The sequence below is a fragment of the Herpailurus yagouaroundi genome, unplaced genomic scaffold (genome assembly GCF_014898765.1).
Source record: "Herpailurus yagouaroundi ecotype Mexico unplaced genomic scaffold, PumYag 207, whole genome shotgun sequence".
Lineage (NCBI taxonomy): Eukaryota > Metazoa > Chordata > Mammalia > Carnivora > Felidae > Herpailurus > Herpailurus yagouaroundi.
Genome location: NW_024412438.1, coordinates 5,456,549 through 5,480,287, shown reverse-complemented (window position 1 = coordinate 5,480,287; position 23,739 = coordinate 5,456,549). Strand labels below are relative to the sequence as shown.

Below are 23,739 nucleotides of genomic sequence, written 5' to 3'. Positions count from 1 at the left end.
TAGAATCGGAAACAGGCTCCAGGCTCTGAGCCATCAGCCCAGAGCCTGACGCGGGGCTCGAACTCACGGACCACGAGATCGTGACCTGGCTGAAGTTGGACGCTTAACCGACTGCGCCACCCAGGCGGCTCTAAGTTTTTTTATTTTAAAATTTAAAGCTTAGAGAAATGTTATAATACATAGAATTCCCATATACTTTTCTTTTTTTTTTCTTTTTTTTTCTTTTTTTTATTATTATTATTATTTATTTATTTATTTATTTTTTCCAACATTTATTTATTTTTGGGACAGAGAGAGACACAGCATGAACGGGGGAGGGTCAGAGAGAGGGAGACACAGAATCAGAAACAGGCTCCAGGCTCTGAGCTGTCAGCATAGAGCCTGACGCGGGGCTCGAGCTCACGGACCGCGAGATCATGACCCGAGCCGAAGTCGGCCGCTTAACCGACTGAGCCACCCAGGCGCCCCTCCCATATACTTTTCATCCAAATTATTCAACGATTATTAACATTTGTCTATATACATATTACTGTTTAACCTTTTGACGGTAAGTTGCAGCCACGACACCTCTCAGGGTTTAAACACTTCATTGTGTATTTCCTAAGAACAAAGATCTTCAGCTACATAACCACTGCTCTGTTGTCAAGATCAGAACATTTAGCATAGATATGATACTGTCATAGAACATACTGCGGTATTCCCAGTTGTCCCAACAATGTCCATTATAGCAGTCCAGGACCACAAGTGGCATTTAGGTGCACTCTGTCTTTAATTCTTTAATCTGAGGCAGATTCTTAGTCTGTGTTTTACGACCTTAAATGCTTTTGACAGATCAGTTATTTTGTAGAATATCTCTCAAATTGGGTTGTCTGAAATTTCTTCATGATTAGATTGAGATAATGCATTTTGGGACAGAAAACTGTACAAGTGCTGTTCTAGCCTTTTCAGTGCACCGTGTTGAGGCATGTGGTGTCGTCAGTTTGTCTCCTTACTGGGGATGTTGACTTTGATCACTTTGTTAAGGTGGTATATCCTCTAGAATTTCCTGTAGTTACTCTTTTCCCTTTGTAATTAAGTGTTTTTGAACCCAAGTAAATAGTGTCTTGCATAATTTCACCTCTGGTTTTAGCACCCCTTGATGATATTTGCCTGACTCAGTCATTCCTAATGCATTTATCAGCTAGCATTCCACTGTCAAAGAGCTTTCCCTTTTCGTCTAGTTGTTATGTGAATATCAGTGGATTCTCACTTTATTCAATGGGCTAGGATTTTTTTTTTTTTAAGAGCGGGAGTGTAAGCAGGGGTGAGGGGCAGAGGGAGGGAGAGAGAGAGAGAAGGAGGGAGGGAGGGAGAAAGATCTCAAGCAGGCTCCATGCTCTGTGTGGAGCCTGATGTGGGGCCCCATCTTAAGACTGCAAGATCAATACCTAAGCTGAAATCAAGAGTCAGACTCTCCACTGACTGAGCCACTCAGGCATCCCTATAATTTTTTCTTAATATTTATTTTTGAGAGAGAAAGAGAGCAGGAGAGGGGCAGAGGGAGAGGGAGACAGAAGATCCCAGCAGGCTCCCTGGTGTCAGCACAGAACCCAATGCAGGGCTTGAACCCATGAACTGCAAGATTATGACCTGAGTTGAAGTTGGGTGCTCAACTGACTGAGCCACCCAGGCGCCCCTGTCTTTTAAGTAAGCTCTATACCCAAGGTGGAGCTTGAACTCATGACCTGAGAATCAAGAGTCGCATGCTGAGCTGACTGAGCCAGCCAGGTGCCTTTCATTGGGCTATGGTCTTAAATCTCTTTTAGTACATGGGTTTCTCCCTCCCTGCTTTTTTTTCCTTGCAGTTTCTATGTTAAAGAACCAGATTGCTGGTCATGGTTTCCACACTCTGGTTTGCTGATTATACCCCCGTGTGACTTTACTTGTAAACTGGTAGTTAGAGCTAGAGGTATGATGAGGTTTAAGTTTCTTGAAAACTTTTTGGGGCCAGAAATACTTTGCAGGTGGTGGTATGACACACTCTGAACTTTTTCTCACCCCTTCGCAGAGGTTAGAAAGATGTATGAGCATTGTGACATCGATGACTGCTGGTGTCTCAGAGAGGGAGGCCAACGATGCCCTCAACGCCCACGTAAGTATATGCCCCCCGCCCCACTTCCATTGCTCCGGGAGCTGTGAGACATGATCCAGAAGATAAAGCACTTTGTGGCTGGGCATGAGGGATAGAACTGAATGTCTCAGCTCCCTGAACCAGGCTTCCCAGCTCCTCTCTCTTCTCTGTCTTACTGTGGGAATCTGTCTCTTGGAACTTAGGTGTCTTTAAATAGCTTTTAAAAATAACTCCTAGTTCTGTAGTGACTTTTTTGTCTTTGCAAATTATTCTCTCATATTTGATCCTTTACATTTCCTAATCTGTGAGGTTGAAAGGATTTTAAATAGTACATGTAAAGGTCTTAGAGTAATTCCTGGCACATAGTGAATGCTTAGTATTTCCTTTTTATTTATAGCAAAATATTTTTGTTATGGCTTCTCCTTAAAAATACCAGAGGTTCAGTGACCTGCCCAAGGCCTATTACTCCATGAATGACTTTGCAGCTTCCTCCTTTCCTACTGAAGGCTGTTAAGGTCTGGTAAAGGTGGTACAGTAGGATTTTTTTTTCCATTTTATTTATTATTTTTTGAAAATTTTTATTTTACTTTATTAAAAAAATTTTTTTTAATGTTTGTTTATTTTTGAGAGAGAGAGAGAGAGAAGGAGAGAGAAAATGTGAGCAGGGGAGGGGCAAAGAGAGAAGGAGACATAGGATTCAAAGCAGGCTCCAGACTTTGAGCTGTCAGCACAGAGCCTGACGTGGGGCTCAAACTTATGAACCGTGAAATCATGACCTAAGCTGAAATTGGATGCTCAGCCAACTGAGCCACCCAGGCACCCTGAAAATTTTTATTTTATTATTTATTTATTTATTTTAATTTTTTTTAATGGTTATATTTATTTTTGAGACAGAGAGAGACAGAGCATGAGTGGGAGAGGGGCAGAGAGAGAGGGAGACACAGAATCGGAAGCAGGCTCCAGGCTCCAAGCTGTCAGCACAGAGCCCGATGCAGGGCTCGAACCCACAGACCACGAGACCATGACCCGAGCCCAAGTTGGACGTTCAACTGACTGAGCCACCCAGGCGCCCCTGAAAGATTTTATTTTTGAGTAATCTCTGCACCCAGTGTGGAGCTTGAACCCACAATTCCAAGATCAAGAGCTGTATACTCCATTGACTGAGCCAGCCAGGTGCCCCTTTTTCCCATTTTAAATGTGGCCTGTATTAAGCCTTGGAGAAGGCAATAAGGATCTGTCCTTTCCTTCCACCTCTCTCCTGAAACACATGCTTTATCACTTTTAGGAGAAGGAAATCATCAGGTAGAAGAGTTGATGATTCTCCTTTGCAGATTATCCAAGTTTTCTGGGAGAAACTGTATTCAAGAACTGTTCTCCTGTGAGTGACAATTAGTTATTTTCCTTCCTCATGTTCCAGGTGTGCAAAGGCCCCCCCCAGCATGAGGAAATCTGCCTAGGCCTCTTCACCCTTGTCCTCACCGAACCTGCCCAAGCTCAGAAGGTAAGACTCCCTGCTCTGAACTCACAGACGCTTCTCAGGTAGAATCTGGGGATATGGTGGCACTTATGGTTAGCTGACATAGTGCCAGTCCTGTTGGCCAGAGCTGGATCACCTTGTTCTCCAGATATGCGTATAGCTCCTGTTTTACTCTCAGCGAATTAGTCATTCTCTGACTCCTATCCTTTCTCTGTGTCTTGATTTTCAAGCTAAAGGGCAAGAAAAGGCATTTGTGACAATGGAAAAGCATTTGAAGAGTTGTATGTTGTAGAGTGATGGTCAAGGTTATGAGAGTCGGGACTTAGTCCAGAGAAGAGAAGCGAGCAAGTGCAGTCAGGTCCATTGAGAGTTTTTACCCAGTACTTTGCAGGGTCTGTCACTGGAAAGTGAACAGAAAGCAGGCTTAACACTGCCATCAGTAGGATCTAACAGCTTGATGCTGACGATTGGTGCAACAATAGCGTAGTGGCCAAGAGAACCCTGGAGCCCACTGGGGCCAGACTTCCTTACGAGTACTGTGTGAAAACTAGTCTGGGGTCTTCACAGACAGAAGAGTCTCCTTTATGTGAAATGGATTAAGTGGGATCCTTCTTTGGGGTCAGGGATTAGGCAGGGTGATCTCTTCGGATTCCATTCTTTCATTTAAAAAAGTAGCGAGGGGCGCCTGGGTGGCTCGGTTGGTTGGGCCTCCGACTTCGGCTCAGGTCATGATCTCACAGTCCGTGGGTTCAAGCCCCGTGTCAGGTTTTGTGCTGACAGCTCGGAGCCTGGAGCTTGCTTTGGATTCTGTGTCTCCCTCTCTCTCTGCCCCTCCCTTGCTCACGCTCTGTCTCTTTCACTCTGAAAAGTGAATAAATGTTAAAAACAATTTTTTTTTTTATTATTAAAAAAGCGACAAAATTCTGTCTTTTGCCTCTACAGAATTCCCCTTTGCAGCAGTTCTATGTCCTTTGAGTCTTGGGACCGTGGTTTAGAAGGATATGTCTGGTGTCTAGCAGTGACTCTATGATACTAAGAGAAGAGGAGCTTGGAGTGGGGACACTCAGTATTCTTACTGGCCTTTCCTTGAACATGGGGAAACACATGCTCTGTGCCCGGCGCTCTGTTGGGCTCTATCCAGACAGGATCTCATTTAATCTTCTCAAAAGCCATATGAGGTTGGTGGCTCTGTCCCTTCTTTCCAAGCCACTCCCAGGTTACCTATAAGGTAATTAGAGGTCAAAGACATTGTCATTTGTTCAAGGAGTACCAAAGAATATCCTCATCAGGGACAAGGACAGGGTGCCCACAGCCCTCTGGTGTAGTGGCTTGAATTAACCTCAGGGGAAAGACGTGAGCACGGCAACCTGATGTGTTCGTACTCCACCGATGCCACCTGGAGTCATATCCAGGGTGTGCGTAACGTGGAAGAACAGTGTGTACTCACAGGTCCTTGGCGTCCCAGGCCACTTCTGAGCTGGAACCTTGTTGAATTAAATTGGCATTTCCTTTTCATACTGGATTTATCATCAAGACCCTTGAAGACAAATGAATGTCTCCAATTTAGTGGTTATAAACAGTAACATGACCTGGTCTAGCTGCTCTATTTTAAAGAAATTGTTGGCAGAGATGGGGGTGAAGCGGTTTTGTTTTCTCTTATGTGGGCTTTTATAAATACAGTTAAAGTCATGTGCAGTCACCTCAGTGCAAATTTGTCCAGTCTGCTGGGTTTTTTTGTTGGTTTCAGGTGGGATTGGAATCAGCTAGGGTAAATGAGTAAACCTCAGTGAAGGGGGCAGGGTGTGTGTGGTATTTTCAGCTCTTTGCCTAGACTGACAGTGAAAGGCCATAGGCCTCTGCATCATAAATGCTCATTATGTCATGAATTTGGCTGTCTAGACATGGCAAAGGGCTAGAGCACTTTGTCTTCTTTCTGCCCTGGGACAGCCTCATGAGGGTGGCCCAGATCCTTCCTGCCTTGGGTCTCAAGCTGTTTGACAGCTGCACCAGGATGGTGTTCACATGCTAGCCGTTTCCAAGTAAATCCCGTCTTTGGAACATCCTAGGCTGACAGGCCACTGGGTCAAGGCTCTTCAGACAGAGTAGGTGGAATCAGGGGGGTCAGAAGACATGGTTTTAGGGAAATGAGGAGCTAGCAGGTAGTGACTCATTGAGAGACCTTGAACCAGGTCAGAGTATGGGAAGAATGTGCGGCATGTCTCTGAGGTGCTTTGGTCCTCTTCCCTAAAAGGGTGATTATCTTGTGAAATCCTTCTGTCCTGAGGAAGTTTCAAGTCGGAGTTACTGGTGAGGACGGACTCTGATGCATTGTTTTAGGCATCAGTGTAAAAGAAGGGGTATGTTTTCTAAGGGTTTGCTTGCGGTTAATTCTGTCTCTGGACCAGAAACCTCAGGATAGGGTGGAGATTTGGCTCCTGGATCTTCACAGGCCGAGAGATTGGAGGCAGGGGTGGTGGAGAGGTTGGTAGTAGACACTGAGTCTTGAGCACATTAGAAATCTGCTCTGGGAAGGCAGGAGCTGAATGAAGAGCCTCAGTCATTGCTGGCAGGTGGCAGGCCAGTGCAGATGTCAGGGCCAGCCCTCTGGGACTTCTTAGTGGGCGCAGCAAGGACGGGTTGAGCAGGTAAACAAGAACTCTCGGTTAAGGACAGAGCAGGCTGGCTTCGGGTGCAGAGTGGAGTATGTACGGGGTGGGTTTTGTTCCAGTTGTACCTTAGCTTTCATCTGCCCTTTCGGCAGCCCTTATGTTTATAGTTTTTGAGTGTATCTGTTTCCTATTTGATGTCTGAACGGAACCCCTGGGAGCAGGCCTGGCTCAGGGGTTGGGGGGTGTAGGAGGCTGAGTAGGCAGGCACTAGCAGTTAGGAGGTGAAGGTGATAGGGGAGGGTGTGGCAGTTTCTCTTCCTCAGAGTCAAGGACCCAGGCCTTGGTAGTTCTCGGTTAAGAAGGTGGGTTGGAGGCTGCCCGGGCCCAGCCTGGAGGGTCTGGGACACAAGTGCTGCCTCCATGCCATCCTGTCACCTTTCCTTTCTTCTGAGACTCTCTGCTTCTCTTCTCTGGTCCCCACTGAGTTTTGTTTTGGGTTTTTTTTCCCCATCTACTTCTCTTCCCAGCCAGTCAGAAAACTGGCACAGGGGTCGGTGAGGCAACTGACGGCATCCGGAAGGGGTGCCCTGGTGCTCAGCTGCATGTGTTAGCAACGGTGTGGTTGGTAAGGCCCCACATGGCACACGGGATCAGGCAGACAGGATCTTCTGTCTTCATCTGTCCGTGTCTCCTGAGAAACTTGTCCTCCTTCCCTGTCCCGGGTCTCTTCTGTGCTTCTGCTCTTTATGGAACAGACAGGGCTCCTCTCTGGTGATTCTGGTCTCTGTCTGTCCTGACATGGATCTTCCTCTGCCTTTGTCTCCCTCCTCCTCTGTGCCCAGCCTGTAAGTCACACCTCCAGGGCAGGGAGGCTCCAGGGCAGAAGCACCGTTTACCAACCACCACATTGACAGTAGCTCACTGGGTTCCCTTATCCATTAATTAATTATTCCCTTGCTTGCTTGTACTTCTTGTTTTTTTACTGTTAGCGTTTATTTTTGAGAGAGAGTATGCACGCGCATGCACACGCATGTGCATGGGGCAGGGGCAGAGACTGAGGGAGATGCAGAGCCCAAAATGGGGCTCCATCCCAAGAACCATGAGCTCATGACCTGAACCAAAATCAAGAGTCGGACGCTTAACTGGCTGAGCCACCCAGGCGCCCTCCCTTTTGCTTGTACTTTTTTTTTTTTTTTAATTTTTTTTTTTTTCAACGTTTATTTATTTTTGGGACAGAGAGAGACAGAGCATGAACGGGGGAGGGGCAGAGAGAGAGGGAGACTCAGAATCGGAAAAAAGGCTCCAGGCTCTGAGCCATCAGCCCAGAGCCCGACGCGGGGCTCGAACTCACGGACTGCGAGATCGTGACCTGGCTGAAGTCGGACGCTTAACCGACTGCGCCACCCAGGCGCCCCATGTACTTTTTGATCTCAGATGGAGTCAGAGGATAATTAAATTCTCCTTTGGGAATGAAAAGGGTATGAAAAGTTGTGGCACAGGAGGGATCTTGAAGCGTTGGTGTTTTTATCAGATCAGTCGTTTGACTTACGGGCCGTAGAGGCCGGAGGAAGTAACAGTAGCTAAGGGCTCAGGAGTCCCTCCTATATCAAGGCCGGAGCGCAGGAGGAGCACTTCCCTTCCGGACACTGAGGGTGAAAGAGCTTAGGGATGTGGTTGTCTCACAGCCACCTTAGGTCCTCACCTCCCTCCCCAGTAGCCTCTTCTCGCAGCTATTTCTAGCACTGGCAGAGAGGTGTGACAAGCATGGAATCTAGAACGGGACTGCGTGGACTTGGATTCTGGCTCTTCTTCTGTCTCTTCAGTGACCTGGGGCAGGTTACTTTACTCCCTTGTACCTGTTTCTTTCTTCATCTGTAAGAACAGAGCTGGTAGCACCTATTTCAAAGGGTTGTTATGGGATTCAAATGCAACCATATGTGTAGTATGGAGCACAGTGTCAGTGCATGTTAGCTTAGCATATTTGCTATCGTTGGTGATGCCCCTGGCTTTCCGAGGTAGGAGGTATGTTTCCAAGGTGCCCTTTGTGCTGAGACCCTGACAGCCTGGAGCTCAGTGGGTAGTGAGGCCTCTTGAGGCCTTCCTCTGGGAGTCTGCTCTCTCTAGAGAGAGGTGAGAACGCTCTCAGGAAGGGGAGCAGGAGCATTCAAAGATTGGCGTACTCTGCCTCACCTCTCCCAGGGCTGGGTGCACCTAAGGACCCCTCCTTTTTCAGTCTTGGCAGAGCAAAGGGCAGTCCAGAGAAAAGAAGAATGATGTTTAATTAAAGAAGTTCAGTTTGGTCCTGCCCTTTCTTTCTGGGGCCTTGGTCCCTGGATCCTTTACCCTAATGCTCCTATCCCTTTGCTTCATCTGGCTGAGTCAATACAGGTCTAAAAACCTCTTTGAGGTCCTTTCTGGTCTGTTCAACCAAACCCATCCTGCAATGACCTTTCACTGGCAGATGAAAAGCAGACGGCCTCCACCTGGTTTTGCTCAGCCTGTGGCATGAAACAGGGTGACAGTTTCTAAGAAGAGACATGGGGGGTCAAGGAGCCTTTCCTAGGAGGCTTTTCTGCCTTCTCGGAGAGTGGTTGCATTCCTTTTCCTACTGTGTGTGACAGGGCCAGGGTGGGGTTGGGGTGGAGGAGCCCTGTGGAAGGGCAGCATCCACAGGGCCACTTGAATCCCATGAGTGGTATTTAAGGTGGCGGGGGGAGCCTGTCCTCAGCCTACCGGCTGCTCACGACCTTGCTTCTCACAGTGTTACCGGGACTTGGCTCTGGTGAGTCGCGACGGCATGAATATTGTCCTGAACAAGATCAACCAGATACTTATGGAGAAGTACCTGAAGCTGCAGGATACCTGCCGTACTCAGGTAAGGCCGGGAAGGAAAGAGAGATCCAGCTCAAAGACATGCTAGAGTTTGGATCCCCTCTTAAAGAGAAGGGACAGAGGAATCAGAGATAACATGCCTTGCCTTCGTACACCTAAACCGTAACGTGGTTGGATTCACCCTTTCCTCAAATTTGCAGGCCCTTCTCTTCATCCGTCTTCTCCTCTCCCTTTTAGTTGGTGTGGTTGGTGCGGGAACTAGTGAAGAGTGCGGTTCTGGGAGCTGACGGTGTGTGCATGACGTTCATGAAGCAGATTGCTGGTGAGTTGATGGCAAGGGTGGAAAGCAGAGAGAGGAGCCCAGAGGCTAGGTGCAGGCTGTGGAGGACAGTGAAGGGCCTTGGGGTTTCAGTTCCTGGGTTGCCTGGACTGTTTTCTCCTGAGACAGGCCTCTTCCGGCCACACAATGATGCAGAAAGCAATGGAAAAATCACAGGGCGGGCGGGCGGGGCGGGTCTCTTGAAGCAATACGTCTTGCCTTGCCTTGTTTTCCTTCCTGCCAAACTCAGGGCGTGATGTAGAATAGTTGGCCTGATTTGGGCAGTCCTTACTCTGGGGTTTCATGGCATGTTGGATCAGGAAGGATCTGGAAGGAATGGGAAGAGAGGGGAGGGCAAATGATTTGTTCCCGTGACATTGTATGCTTTCAGAAACCCAGGTATCTTCCTTGGCTCCACCTCTACATTCCAAACTCTTGCTTCCAAATATTTATGACATCTGATGGGACCAGTTTGAGGAAAGAACTATGTCACTGGAGAGACCCTGACATTTAGGTTTTATTATCTCATTGGCATCAGTGACATCAGTCTGAGTCACTGAATATCCAAGAGGCCTGTCCATGCTGCCTCTTCTCCCCAAATCACATGTGTTTGTTTAAAAATGACCCTGCTTTGCTATCTCCTCATTCCCATTGGTTCCTCGCTTCCTCTTTAAGATTGTCTGTAACCCTGGTGCTCCTGTTTTGATGTGCATAAACCTTACCCTGTGTGATATGTGACTATGTGGACACTGACTTTTTTTTTCTTTTTTTTTAATGTTTATTTTTGAGAGAGACAGAGCACAAGCAAGGGAGGGTCCAGAGAGAGAGTGTGAGCCAGGGAAGGGCAGAGACAGACGGAGACACAGAATCTGAAGCAGGCTCCAGGCTCTGAGCTCTCAGCACAGAGCCTGACGCAGGACTCGAACCCACAAACTGAGAGATCACGACCCGAGCTGAAGTCAGACACTCAACTGACTGAGCCACCCAGGCACCCCTTGTATACTTTCTTTTTTTTTTAACGTTTATTTATTTTTGAGACAGAGACAGAGCATCAACGGGGGAGGAGCAGAGAGAGAGGGAGACACAGAATCGGAAGCAGCCTCCAGGCTCTGGGCCATCAGCCCAGAGCCTGACGTGGGGCTTGAACTCACGGACCGTGAGATCGTGACCTGAGCTGAAGTCGGACACTCAACCGACTGAGCCACCCAGGCGCCCCTTCTTGTATACTTTTAAATGGGTGAATTTTACAGTATGTGAATTGTACTTAATTACAAAAAAAAAAAAATTTAAAGTATGGAAAGTTATGTCTGTAATTTACTTCTAAATAGTTCAAGAAAAAAAGTACTTTTCTTGCAAATTTTCTGTAAATTTTTTTAAAAGTTTATTTACTTATTTCGAGAGAGAGCGCACACACATGCGCACAAATAGAGGAGGAGCAGAGAGAGAGGGAGACAGAATCCGAAACAGGCTCCAGGCTCCAAGCTGTCAGCACAGAACCCGACGCAGGGTTTGAACCCATGAGCCATGAGATCACGACCCGAGCCAAAGTCGGATGCTCAACTGACTGAGCCCCCCGCAGGCAGCCCAACACTGACTTTTTAAATTAGGAAGGAGCAAGCATGATGGTGTGCTGGCTCCTTTACCTCCTGGTGTTTCCTTTCCTGGTTTGGTCTTCCTAAGTCTCCGCTTCTCATCCTTGGACTTTGGTCTGGCATTGCCACATGTAATTTTGCCCCAGAAAGTTCCATAGCAAGCACAGAAGACCGTGGCCTGTCTTGTGCCTGAAACAAGAAACCCTTGGCCTGTGATGTGCCTGACTTGGTTTGGGACACCCTGATGCTGGATGGCCACTGTCACTGGCTGCCTGTATCTCAGGCCCTGTTTGAGATGTCACCCTTTCTTCCAACCAGGGGCTCTTCATGTCTCTGTCCTAGACATTCCCTTTCCAGGGTCAGAGTAGTCCCACTCCAACCCCCAGGTTATAGAAAAGTAGCAACTCTGGTTTCTGGAAAATTCTAGAACCTTCCTTTCTCTGTGGAAGCAAAGGGGAAACTTCAAAGCATGACTGAACAGAAAGCAGGTGTTCCAACACTCAGAACCTCCATGATGGGGTAGCAGTTAGGGATGGAGAAACAGGATGGGTGAAGAACTGTGTTGGATTAGTGGACTTGCTAACGAAAGCCATTCTTGTTGTTTTCTCCCCCTTTGAAATCAGGTGGAGATGTTACTGCAAAAAATATCTGGTTGGCAGAGAGTGTCCTGGATATCCTGACAGAGCAGAGGTAGAGTCTGCCATGATGGGTACAGGTGTGGGCGGCCTGAGAACACCTAGGGTTAGAGAGGGGGAGGGAGGGCAAGTGGAGGAATCAAGGGTATGGCATGGCGCAGGGGATTAAGGGGTGGGGAAGAGGTCTTTGCCAAAACATCTCAGAGCCCAGGAAAAACTAGCTTCATCTGATAAGGGTTTATTTTTGATCCAGACCTCCTTGGAATGTTTATCTTTGGGGGGAGACATGGGAGAATGAGCTCAGCAGAGTGGGGCCAGCCAACCACTCGGGCCTGGCAGGTACCCCTTTTCTCCCTTCTGAGGCTCTCCACCCAACAACCCCTGCTGTCTTGAGATGGGAGTGAGGAGGTAACGGGCGCAGGAATACTGCTCAAGTTTGCACACAGGGCTGGGGGGCTGCGGTGGTAGAGGACGTAAGGGGGACACGCTGGGCTTCTGGCCAGTTCTTTCTTTTTCCCATCAAAGGACCAGAAATTTTATAAGGGCTGTTCCGTATTTGAACTTGTTGGGGGCAAGGCCTCCTCTTGGTCTTCTGTTGCTTGACTTCTGAGTCTGTTTTGTGTGAGGCCACCACAGTAGTCAAATGTCCATATTTCCTGTGGTTCAGAAGAACAGACTTCCTCCCTTATTCACACTTGTTCTGGGCACTGCCCCAGCGGAGAGCTGGGTCAGGTGCCATGCAGCGCCACCTAGTGCCCTGGGCTGGGCTCCGCTGCGGCTCCGGCTCAGGCACTTCCATTGGTGCCGCTGCACAGCCCGGGAGATCCTAGCACTTTCTTGCAGGGTGTCTGTGCCTGTCTGGTGTTCTGGGTCCAGTGGTCTCACTTTCTTTTTCTCTTTATTACCCATCCCAGGACTCAGTTACATTCATCACCTTTGCTGACAGTCTTCCTAAATGATCGTTCTCATTTTGTTTCTGTTCTGGTACTGTAAAGCTGCATTTTCCTCATTTGGGCAGTTGGGAGCGGTCTCCGTGTACAGGTGTCACATAACTGCCCTACTTTTGCTCCTATCCCACAAAAACGCAAATCTTTTGGTGCAAGTGAGTCCCTAGATGTTTAAAACCATCTTCTTGGGATGCCTGGGTGGCCCAGTCGGTTTCAAGTGTCCAACTCTTGATTTCAGCTCAGTCACGATCTCACGGTCCTGAGATCGAGCCCAGTGTCAGGCTCTGTGCTGAGAGCGCAGAGCCTGCTTGGGATTCTCTCCTCCCTCTGCCCCTCCTCCACTCACATGCGCTGGCTCACTTGCTGTCTCAGAAACAAAACAAAACAAAGTCTTCTTCCACATCTCCCCTTCTCCCTCCTCCCCAAGTGTTTCTAGGGCCATGGAATTAACAGGTAGCACATGGGGGAGGGCCTCCCCATTGTCCTTGGATTCTGCGTTCACTCTCTGAAAGGAAAAGACCAGAGTCTTTTAATTAGGTGTCTTGAGCACTTTTCCGGAGTCAGGATGTTGCCTGGTTGGCTTAATTAAACTTGTTTCTCTGGTTCCCCGGCTTCCAGCAGGGGTGCCAAAGGCCTTATAAGTACTTGCTTGAGGGAGATAGCTCCCAGTTTTGGCACTTTGAGACAGCATTGGAGTTTTTGTCCTCTCCCCACTGTCTTTCTACCCTTTTGAAAGCAGCAGGGAGCACATTACCCCCTTCCCCCAGGGAAATTTAAAAACTCCTGAGGAAATAGGCTTTGCCATCCAAAATCATGTTCTTCTTTTCAGATTATGATTTAGGGCAGGTACCTCATTGGGAGTGGGAGTAGTGGCCAGAGAGCCAGGGAACCCTGTATGGCATGGAGGGCCGCTCATGGCAGGCACAGTGGCAGGGCTGACACAGCGCACCCTAAAACCGCCAGCGTTCTCAAGGTGTCTTAGCTTCTGGAGGTCCTCATTCCACTCTGTAAGAACTGCTGGCTTTGGGACACCTCTAGAACCTCTTTCCCCATTCTCTGGGCTGGGTAGAAGCTGTAGTTTAATCTCTGTCCCCAGTACCTCGCGTGGTGCTCGGCACATACATGACAGGTGCTCAGTAAATGTTTGAACGAGTGCATCAACGAGCAAGTATTTGATTGGAAGCTCAATAGTTATGTGAAAAAGAAAGATTGCTTTCAGTCAGCGCTTATCTCCATTGGGCGCCTGGTAGAGTGGTAGGAGGTCGTCCCTACCTGAGCCAGTTGGTAGTCCAAGATGGGTCACGAGCAAATAGTCAAGAAATCAAAGATCCTCCTCCCAGTGTCAATCATTGGACATTTCTGAGGCCCCAGATCCAAGTGTGGGCGTGAACTGGGAGGAGGAACAAGTCTGGACAGAGCACAGATGCCAGGTGTTTCCTCCCCCACCCCCCCACCCCCCTTCTGCAGGGAATGGGTGTTGAAGAGCAGCATCCTCATCGCCATGGCTGTTTACACGTACCTCCGCCTCATCGTCGACCACCACGGAACTGCCCAGCTCCAGGCCCTGCGGCAGAAGGAGGTGGACTTTTGCATGTCGCTGCTTCGCGAACGGGTGAGGGCTAAGACTGTGGGCAGGTGAACCCTAGGATGGGACACCTGTGTAAGTTTTGTGAGCTGACCTAGGCTAGAGATGTCATTTTGGGGAGATGGGGATGGTTCAAGGCCTGGTGTTTTTCCATCATTCCGAAACAGAGCAAGGGAGAAGGTGGGAATCTGCGTGGAGCAGCTCTGGCTCCAGGAACTGCTGTCCCTGGAGGAGGGATTTCCAGGCCCTCTTCATGGACACTGTTGTATACCACAGACCCCGGCTGCCCATTATTACGCAACCCCCCCACACCTGGGTGATGGCCGTGGTCAAGTGGGATTATGAACTGTCCACTCCGAGATCTCCCAAGAGAGGTCCCAGAGCTCTGATCTCTAATGCAGTAGCCACTCCCCATATGTGGCAACTTAAAGTTAATCAAAATTAAATTTAAAATTGAGTTCCTTAGTTGAATTATCTACACACATTTCAAGTGCTCATTAGCCACCTGTGGCTGATGGTGACCCTTTTGGACAGCACAGAGGTGGAGATCATTTCCATTACCATAGATTGTTCTGTTGGACAAGGGGAGTTTGGGGAAAGGTGTTTGGGGCTTAGCTTGCCTGTCCTGTCCTTTTGGAATTGTAGTCTCTCGATCTGGGTCAAAACCATCCTGGGAGGAGAGAGGAGTAGATTCATGTGAAAGTCAACAGGGCTTTAGTAGTTACCAGTAACCTATCCTCCTTATGTCCATCCCCGGCTTCCAGCTCTCTCCCCCAAGCAGCTGGGAGCCAGTCCTTTGGTGCCAGAAGAAATCCTCTGGTCCCTTCGGCCCTCTTTCCTTCCTTCCCTAGAACGAGCTGCTCCTTGGTCCTCCCTGCAGCAGGTAAATTATCCGTGTTTTCATTCTCTCTCCTGTCCCCCCTCCCCTCATCAAGTTCATGGAATGTTTGATGATTGGCCGGGACCTCGTACGACTACTTCAGAATGTTGCCAGGATACCAGAATTTGAACTGCTTTGGAAAGATATTATCCATAACCCTCAGGCCTTAAGTCCTCAGTTCACAGGTAAGGAAGGGCCAGGGCATCCTGCCCTTGAGAGGTGGGAGTTCGGAGTATGTGCTGAGTGAATCAAGAGGGCAGAGGCTGGAGGGTAGGAGAGGCTTTGGCAGCCAGAAATAGGGAGCTTGGGACAGGGCAGGTTTTGCCAAGTACAGCTGGATGTGGGGGTGGCAGGGGTCCAGAGCAATTCTTAGGGTTCCCAGACAGCCCCTGCCTGGCAGACTGCTGCTGCCATTGGTCCCAAGAAAAACTGAGGCAGAGCCGTGATCCTCCTCCTCCTCCTCCCCCTCCCCCTACAGCTCTCTGGCTTGGGAGGTGAGCTGATGGCCAGTTTCCAGGCTCACTGGGTCCAGCAGGGGAGTCAGAGGTCAGCTCGTGAGACTGAGTCAGCAGAGGGGCTGGGATTAGCCCTGTAAGAGAGTGCTTCTCCCTGGGATCAGTCTTGCCTCTGAATTCCAAGGATCCAGCCTAGCCAAAATTCTGTTCATGAGAGGGAGTCTTGTGTGCCTCTCCCTGACAAGGTCCTTTTGAAAGCCGTTTCCCCTTTTCAGGGTCCCTCCCCACCTCCAACACGCACGCATGTGCACATGGAAACAGTTGTCTGAGCCCTGGAGAGTCAGGAAAGGAGGGGAAGGTCCTGGTCCTCCTTTATATTGTATTGCTCTTATATTGAACATGTGTTGAGTTGTTTTGAGTGCTTACGTGTGTGCTAGACACGTGTGTTGATTCATTTAATCCTCAGGACAACCCTGTAAGATGGATATTTTACTTTCCATATTTACAGATAAAGAAAATGAGGTTCAAGGAGATTAAGTAATTTGCCCAAGGCCACACAGCTAGTGAGTGTCAGAGGCAGGATTTGGATCCAGGTCTGTCTGACTCCAGAGCCCGTGCCTATACCACAACCACATTAATCCCAGGACCCAGGGATGGGACCATAAGGAGCAGAAAGAGAGGCTAGGGTTTCCCATGTTTTCCCCTAACTTTCCCACACGTTGCCCACTGGATATTGTGAGTAGGGGGCTCTGAACGGCCAGGAACAGAAAAGAAGTAATATATCTGGGTCCTGGGGCTGGTGGTTGGTTGGAGCAGAACATTCAGATGCTGATTAGAGCCCCCACTTGTATCTGTGCTTGACCTCTCTTGGTCTGGTCTTAGAGTTTCCCCATGAGCAAGACCACTGGCCATAAGTACCTGGCCCAGGTTCCCCACCTGCCTTCTACTCCTTCTGGAAGGTCCTCAGGCTTCTCTCTTTTCTCTTCCCTTACATACTTGGTCCAGGTATCCTGCAGCTTCTTCAGTCCAGAACATCCCGAAAATTCCTGGCATGTCGTCTAACCCCAGATATGGAGACTAAGCTCCTCTTCATGACCTCCCGGGTAAGCTAATCTTTTGCAGCAGGAGCAGAAGCTGCAGGTTAGCTGGGCTTCTTCCTCCAGCCTGCAGATGCATTACCGTTGAGTGCTGGCTGGCAGAGTGGTGGCCAAGTGGGTACCCGATCTACCTGGCATTGGGCAGGTGCCATGAGCTGGGGATACAGTGTTCAGTAAAAGAGGTATAGTTGGAGCTCTTGCGAAGCTTTCAGTCTATCTAAAACCATCGCTAAACCAAAAATTATACACAAATTATGTAATTTACAAATGTGAAATGTGTGTAAAAGCGTATAGAGAGGTGTTCATTCTGGAAAACCCACCATCCCTATGGCCAAATGTGAATTCTCAGGAAGAGCTTTGGCCTGGTGGTTTCCAAACATGGCTGAGTTCTAGCAGGATTGGGTGAGCAGCATGTTGAATATACATGTCCCAGGATCGCAGTCTCCCACATAATCTGATTGAGGAATCTGTGTTTGTTTAACAGAGTTTCCAGGCAACAGCTCCTCTACAGCCAGTCTGGAGTTGGGGAGCCTTCTGGCCTAGTCTGCTTTTGGTTTCCTGAGCCATCCAGGAGAACCGTGCAGATCTGTGCTATCCCCTGTAGTAGCCACCTTCGGGGTGCAGTTTAAATTAGTTAAAGCTAGGGCCACCTGGCTGGCTTAGTTGGTAGAGCATGTGACTCTTGATCTCAAGGTAGGGTCTTGAATTCAAGCCCCACGTTGAGTGTAGGGATCACTAAAAATAAATGCCCAAAATAATTTAATAAGTGAATTAGTTAAAGCTAGGTAAAATAAAAGATTCCGTACCTCAGTTGTGGTTCAGTAGCCATCATCGTTGCAGAAAATTCTATTGGACAGTGTTGGTCTAGACATATCTTTCTTTTTAGCCTTTCTGCTCTCTGTTTTGGTTGAATTTGGGGAATAGAAGAGGAAAACCAGATCTCTGCTCTTACTCAGTGTTGCTATTTGTAACCATGTTAGAGTCTGATTGGGGGAAGGAATTGCTGCAAGAAGCTTTGGAGAGTCTGTGTACCTGGGATAGTGACCCTCTAGTCACTCGACATCAGAAAGCTTTTGGTCAGCTTTCTGTCAGGCTCAGTCCTTGTTCTCGAGGAACATTCCTTGCTGGCCACAAGGGGCTTGCGAAAATAAGAAAAGATAAGAAAAGTGCTTACCACTGGAGCCTCAGTGACTGGAACAGGAGGAAGGAACCAAAATCCAGCTGCAGTCACAGTTGGGGGCAATTGGGACATTAGGTTGGTGGCAGGAACGAAGGCAACCCTGGCACAAGACGTGAGTGAGGAAGGTTCTTGGCAACTTTTTTCAGTCAAGGAAGATTTAAATCAGCAAGTCTTCCTTTGGGAAGGAAGGTCTCTCCTGAGAAGAAAATGTGCGTTAGTGAATGAGTTGAAGCACAAGATGGAGGTGTAGGTCACGCCTAGTGTTGAGTGGTCCCCCCCCCCTTCCTCCGCCCGGGACCCCGCCCTTCCTTCCAAGTTCCTCCAGCGCCCCCTTCCTCCAGGTGCGGTTTGGGCAGCAGAAGCGCTACCAGGATTGGTTCCAGCGCCAGTACCTGTCAACCCCAGACAGTCAGTCTCTGCGCTGTGACCTCATTCGCTACATCTGTGGGGTCGTCCACCCTTCTAACGAAGTGCTGAGTTCAGATATCTTGCCCCGATGGGCCATCATCGGCTGGCTCCTGACAACGTGCACGGTGAGGGGCTGGGCTGTAGGGTGGAGGCTCTTGGGTGGTGAAGGGTCCTCGTCCCTTGAGTCTCCCATATTTCCTTGCTTCTTCCTGACTCTTGGCCTCCTGACCCTTACCCAGCAGTACCCCTTCCTTCACTTTCTTCCCACTGAGTGTCAGCCTTTGTCCTGCTGAGGTTTGTCCCTCTGGAAGTTGACTACACTCAGTATTTCCTATCTGGGTTTGTGGTTGGATAGGTTCTCTGTCTTTACTGCTGGTCCCCAAGCCCAGATTTCTGAGGCCTCCCTATCTTTACTTTTAGCTCCAAGAACCATATATGGTTACTCCTCTGAATGGCTCCTTCCTCAGATTCAGGGCTTGTCTCAGACCCTCACTTCCTAGGCTTTTGGCATCAGCTTTGGATACTTGTGCAAACCAGGGGAGCCATTTCTTTCTCAGCATGTTCCTATCTGTTCCTTAGGTAGGGAAGCTCCAAACTGTCTGCTCTCTGGCTTCTACCTTCTGACCTTTTCCAACAGAGTTCTCCTCCCCCTGTTGACTGGGTCCTCGGAATGTGCTGATTCAGACACAATCACAGGCTGTTCCTAGGGGTCCCTCAGCCGGGAATGTGCCCCAGGAGCCCAGGAGGGGCAGCCTAGGCCCTGGTCTGAGTGCTGTGTCAGCTAGGCCCCGTTCTCCTTTTCTAGGAGCAGGGATGTGTTCTTCTGGACAAACGAACGGGAACCCAGGCCAATCCCTGGCCCCTTGGTCGGTGAGACCATGGCCAGTCTCATTCGTATGCAGACTTGGGTGCCCCTCACCCCTGGAGGCTTCTGTCTGTCTCACTAGGAACTGAATTTATTTCTTAGATGCACAGCCACGTGAACCCTGGAGGCTGCCTTGCGCTTGTGCAGGAAAGGGAGCTGTTTGATGAAACCAGCCCTTCTTTCTCACCTCTCTCTTCCAGTCAAATGTCGCTGCCTCCAATGCCAAGCTGGCTTTGTTTTACGACTGGCTGTTCTTTAGCCCAGACAAGGATAGCATCATGAACATAGGTATGTGACTGGGAGCAGGCAACACCACCCCCATCTCCCAGGCCACTGCCTAGTCTCGGTGACGGTGGTCATAAACCTCAGGGCGGCGTCGGGGGAGACAGCTTATCTGGGAGCAGTTTGATTGTTCCTCACCAGTGCGCCCTTGATGTAGAAGGAAGATTGCTTTTGTGAGGCCAAGCACTCACTCCCTCTCTTTTGCCCAAGAGCCTTATGCTTGGGGCTCTGGTGGAGTGGCCTAGGCAGAGGGCTGTGCCGCACCCTGCTTTTCCTCTCCCACCACCTCCTTCTTCTAAGCCGGATGCTGGACAAGGGAGATGAGGGCTAGGAGCTGTTTGGGGTTGTCTGCTTTTGGGTCTGCTCAATGGGAATAGGGGGTAGGGCTACAGCTCTCTGGAACTATTCCTGTATTTTGATGCCTTGTTTCATGGAATTGGGGACAGACTACCTGAAGTGGGGACCCTTTAATTCTCCCTTCTCCAGAACCAGCCATCCTGGTCATGCACCACTCCATGAAGCCACACCCAGCCATTACTGCCACACTCCTGGACTTCATGTGCCGTGTAAGTGTGTGTCCCCTTCACCTAATAGGTTTTCCTAGTGCCCTTCATTGTGGGAGCAGCTGTAATCATAGGTCCTGCCCCCAAGTCAGTGAACACTCCCCTTCCCTATTTCCGCCATCTCCTGTGGGATCTTTCCATGTCTCCATGGGCTTTCTCGACTTCAAGGATAATGACTTAAGGTAGAATCTGGTCTCTCTGAGGCCAGGTCTAGTAAGAATTAACCATTGTAGCAGCTTGGAATGGTCAGGACCATTCCAGACCTTTCTGTAGTCATACTCCCCAGTGTCTTCTGATCAAAACTGAAGCAGCTTTTTAGATCTGGTTCAGCAGAACACTCTGGATGGCAAGTCATGTGCTCATTCTCCCCTCCCTTCCCTTCCAGATCATTCCCAACTTCTATCCACCTTTGGAGGGCCACGTGCGACAGGGTGTCTTCTCCTCCCTCAACCACATTGTGGAGAAACGGGTCTTGGCGTAAGAACTTCATGTGCCCATAGGCAGGTGGGAGGAAGGGTTGTTTTCTCTTGTGTCCCTAAGCCAGGCACATTCAGAAAGTGTCAGACCACTGCTGAGCCTTTTCTCTTGACTGTTATAGAGCGTACCGGCTCCACCTCAGACTGCTAGGAATATGTCCTCTTGACTCTTAGAGAAATTTCTGTCTTCCCATCCTATCCCAAGGCTCTGAGTATGGCCCAGCTTTACTGGTTGGTCATAGACCTCTCTCTCTAAGTGCACGCCGCGTTAGAAGTGAGGAGCTGCAATGTGGACCTTCATTCGTGTCCCCCGCCCCCCCCCCCCCACCAGGCATCTGGCTCCCCTGTTCGACAACCCCAAGTTGGATAAGGAACTGCGGGCAATGCTGAGGGAGAAGTTCCCTGAGTTCTGCAGCTCACCCAGCCCTCCTGTGGAAGGTATGGAACCCTCCCTTCCGTCACCTGTTAGAGATGCCCAGGGCTCTCAGCCATCTAGGGTGTCTCCCCAGTGCGGGTCTCCACCTCTGTGACTGTCCGGTTCAGGTTCTCCTTCCCCACTTTCTCTTTTGATGTGTTTATGTGTTGTCTTCTCTGGCTCTCCGTCTGTCTCATCCTCCCTGACTCTTGCTGACCTCTCTTGCTCCTCAGCGCCTGTTTCTTCTCTTACTAAATAGCCTCCCCTCCCCCTCCACAGGGAAGGCTTTGGTGGGATGTGTGTCTGCCTCCCCTCTCTCTGCGCCCCGGCCCCTGAGGCGAGGGGTCATGTTGGGTCTCAGGTCTTGCTCCCAGTTACACACGCACACACCCTTTTGTGTTTGGGGGTGAGGCTGAAGCCAAGCAGAGCTTCTCAACTCGGTTTTGAAGCAAAGAGCCCTTGGGACTGTCCCTGGTCTCACCTATTTGCCAACACGAGCTAAGCACAGCAGTCTCTTCCCTTGCCGTTCTTGCTCCTGGCAGAAACCCCTGCACATCGTGGAAGGTCGTGGGGACACGAGGGTGTCCTTCCAGGGTCTGTCATGCCCTCAGGTCATGAACTCCCTGTAAGCCCACCTGCTCCCCGGCCTCCCCTTTCCAGGGTGTCAGCCACGTTAGGTCACAGGATGCCTTGTTTCTTTCCTCCCAAGTCAAACTTGAGGAGCCGGTTTCCGTGGAAATGGACAACCACATGTCAGACAAGGATGAGGGTTGCTACGACAACGCGGAGGCGGCCTTCAGTGACGACGAGGAGGACCTCAGCAGCAGAGGTGCGTGCAACAGCGAAGGGGCTTGGGTGGTGTCGGCCCCGAGGGGACCAGGTGGCAGGAGCGGCCTGGCCTCTGTGGACTTGGCCCCCAGGTTAGTTGTGTTAGCAGGGTTACCAGACGGGACTCCAGGGCACGGAGCCCTGCCCTTGTTTGCTCCGGAGCCTGGGTGTGCCCACATGCAGGGAGCGACGCTGCGGGCCCCCTGCACACCCGGCGTGTGGGGCTGTCCCTGTGGCTGGTGTCTGGGCAAATGGCTGCTTTCGTGAATTCCTCCCTCCAGGAAAGAAGAGGGAGTTCCGCTTCCATCCTATCAAGGAGACTGTCGTGGAGGAGCCAGTGGATATCACCCCGTATCTTGACCAACTGGATGAGTCCTTAAGGGACAAAGTGCTCCAGCTCCAGAAGGGGAGGTGGGTGCAGGTCCTGTCCTCAGGCTCGGGAGGCTGAGCCCCAGCCTCCCCCCTGGTACTGAGTGGGGTGCCCGGGCGTGGGGTGGGGGCAGTGGGGGCTCCGGGGGTGTGCCTTCTGCTGTTAGGTTGTGAGGTTCCTCGTTCCCCAGCACCTGTTTCTCGCTCCATGGTTTTGTTTTTGTTTTTTTAAATTTTTTTAATGTTTATTTATTTTTGAGAGAGAGAGAGAGAGAGAGAGAGAGAGAGAGAGAGAGAGCGCGCGCAAGTGGGGGAGGGGCAGAGGGAGAGGGAGACAGAATCCGAAGCAGGCTCCAGGCTCTGAGCGGTCAGCACAGAGCCCAACACGGGGCTCGAACCCACAAACTGTGAGATCATGACCTGAGTCGAAGTTGGATCCTTAACCAACTGAGCCCCCCAGGCACCCCAACTCCACAGGTTCCAGGGACAAGAGCCTCTGAGCACCAAAGCAGGATGGTGGGCATTTCCCTTCTCTTAGGGCCTCTGCCTGGACAGCAGCAAATTTTGCCCTAAAGCCTGCCCCCACCCAAGCCTGGATTCACACAGGCCTCCTTTGTTTTGTCTGTATGTGAGTGTGCTTTGCTGGGTGTGTGCCCTGCCCTCTGCTGTCATGTATGTCCCTGCGATTTCCTCTCCATCCCGCACTGCAGTGACACCGAGGCCCAGTGTGAGGTCATGCAGGAAATCGTGGACCAGGTTCTGGAGGTGAGGAGAACCGCCCCCCCCCCCCCCCCCCGGCCAAGGAGGAAGCAGCCCAGCCCGCCCAGAGTAGAACTCCCCACCCAAACATCTGACTCTTTCCTTCCTGTCTCCCACACGGGTCCCTCTGGTGGGCAAGGGCCTGTTGGTCCTGGAGGTAGCAGCAGATGACTGCAGTGGCTCTGGGTGGTGGGGCAGTAAGGCTTGGGTCAGGCGGTGAGAATCTTCCCCCTCTGTCCCCACCCAGGAAGACTTTGACTCGGAGCAGTTGTCCGTCCTTGCTTCCTGCCTGCAGGAACTCTTCAAAGCCCACTTCCGAGGGGAGGTGTTGCCTGAGGAGATCACTGAGGAGTAAGGCATCTCTCTCCTGACCCCTCCACCACCCACAGGCTTCTGGGAGCCAGAAGTGTGCTCTTGGAGCCCCAGTCCAGGAGGCATCTTGCTGTGGACTTGAGGGAAACCATCTCTTCACTTGTTTTGTTTGTTTGTTTTTAAATTTTATTTTCAAGTAATCTCTACACCCGTGTGGGGCTCAAACTTAAAACCCCAAGCCCAAGAGTCGTGCTCTCCCGACCAAGTCAGCCAAACGTCCCTCTCTTCACTTATTTTTAGTCTCAACGTGTGCCCGTTCACTTCAGGATTTCTTTTTGCCTGCTGAATGCAGAGCACGGGCCAGTGGCCTCTAGCGCCTTTTCCTGGGTGCCCTGCTGCTGCTACTGAGCCCAGGGGCCCCAGCCCTTGCTGCTCTAGGTGGGATTGGACCCTTGCCTGGGTCTTCCCTGAAGGGCAGGAATCTCTCTCTTTTTTTTTTTTTTTTTCCTTTCTTATGTTCATTTATATCCGAGAGAGAGCACAAACCAGGGAGGGGCAGAGAGAGGGGGACAGCAGTGAGCCCAATGCAGGGCTTGAACCCACAAACTGTGAGATCACGACCTGAGCCACTCAGGTGCCCCAGAAATCACATTTTCAATGACAGTCACAACGCAGACTGTGGTGCTTGTTAGGAACCTGTTTTCTCTGTAGCAGTAGGAAGTTAACCTTTGGTCAGGACAGGAG

General features: G+C 50.2%; 1 protein-coding gene and 1 long non-coding RNA gene across 2 annotated transcripts in view; one reads left to right on the top strand and one right to left on the bottom strand.

Annotated features, from left to right (window-relative positions):
• The window catches only part of INTS3 (integrator complex subunit 3), a 39,684-nt gene that overhangs the window by 8,045 nt on the left and 7,900 nt on the right, over window positions 1–23,739 (top strand). Inside the window, exons 2-18 of the mRNA XM_040452883.1 lie at window positions 2,048–2,131; window positions 3,528–3,611; window positions 8,958–9,071; window positions 9,266–9,350; window positions 11,563–11,629; window positions 13,989–14,133; window positions 15,042–15,171; window positions 16,447–16,544; window positions 18,060–18,251; window positions 19,192–19,279; window positions 19,760–19,839; window positions 20,222–20,313; window positions 20,644–20,750; window positions 21,437–21,556; window positions 21,837–21,966; window positions 22,635–22,689; window positions 22,931–23,034. Coding sequence (XP_040308817.1) covers window positions 2,048–2,131; window positions 3,528–3,611; window positions 8,958–9,071; window positions 9,266–9,350; window positions 11,563–11,629; window positions 13,989–14,133; window positions 15,042–15,171; window positions 16,447–16,544; window positions 18,060–18,251; window positions 19,192–19,279; window positions 19,760–19,839; window positions 20,222–20,313; window positions 20,644–20,750; window positions 21,437–21,556; window positions 21,837–21,966; window positions 22,635–22,689; window positions 22,931–23,034 — 1,775 coding nt within the window. The remainder of the gene's footprint in view (window positions 1–2,047; window positions 2,132–3,527; window positions 3,612–8,957; window positions 9,072–9,265; window positions 9,351–11,562; window positions 11,630–13,988; window positions 14,134–15,041; window positions 15,172–16,446; window positions 16,545–18,059; window positions 18,252–19,191; window positions 19,280–19,759; window positions 19,840–20,221; window positions 20,314–20,643; window positions 20,751–21,436; window positions 21,557–21,836; window positions 21,967–22,634; window positions 22,690–22,930; window positions 23,035–23,739) is intronic.
• Window positions 10,873–23,704, bottom strand: LOC121015695 (uncharacterized). Its single transcript, XR_005783930.1, has 3 exons — window positions 23,614–23,704; window positions 11,050–11,055; window positions 10,873–10,902 (listed from the first exon to the last, which is right to left on the bottom strand). It is a non-coding gene; the product is annotated as an uncharacterized LOC121015695 (long non-coding RNA).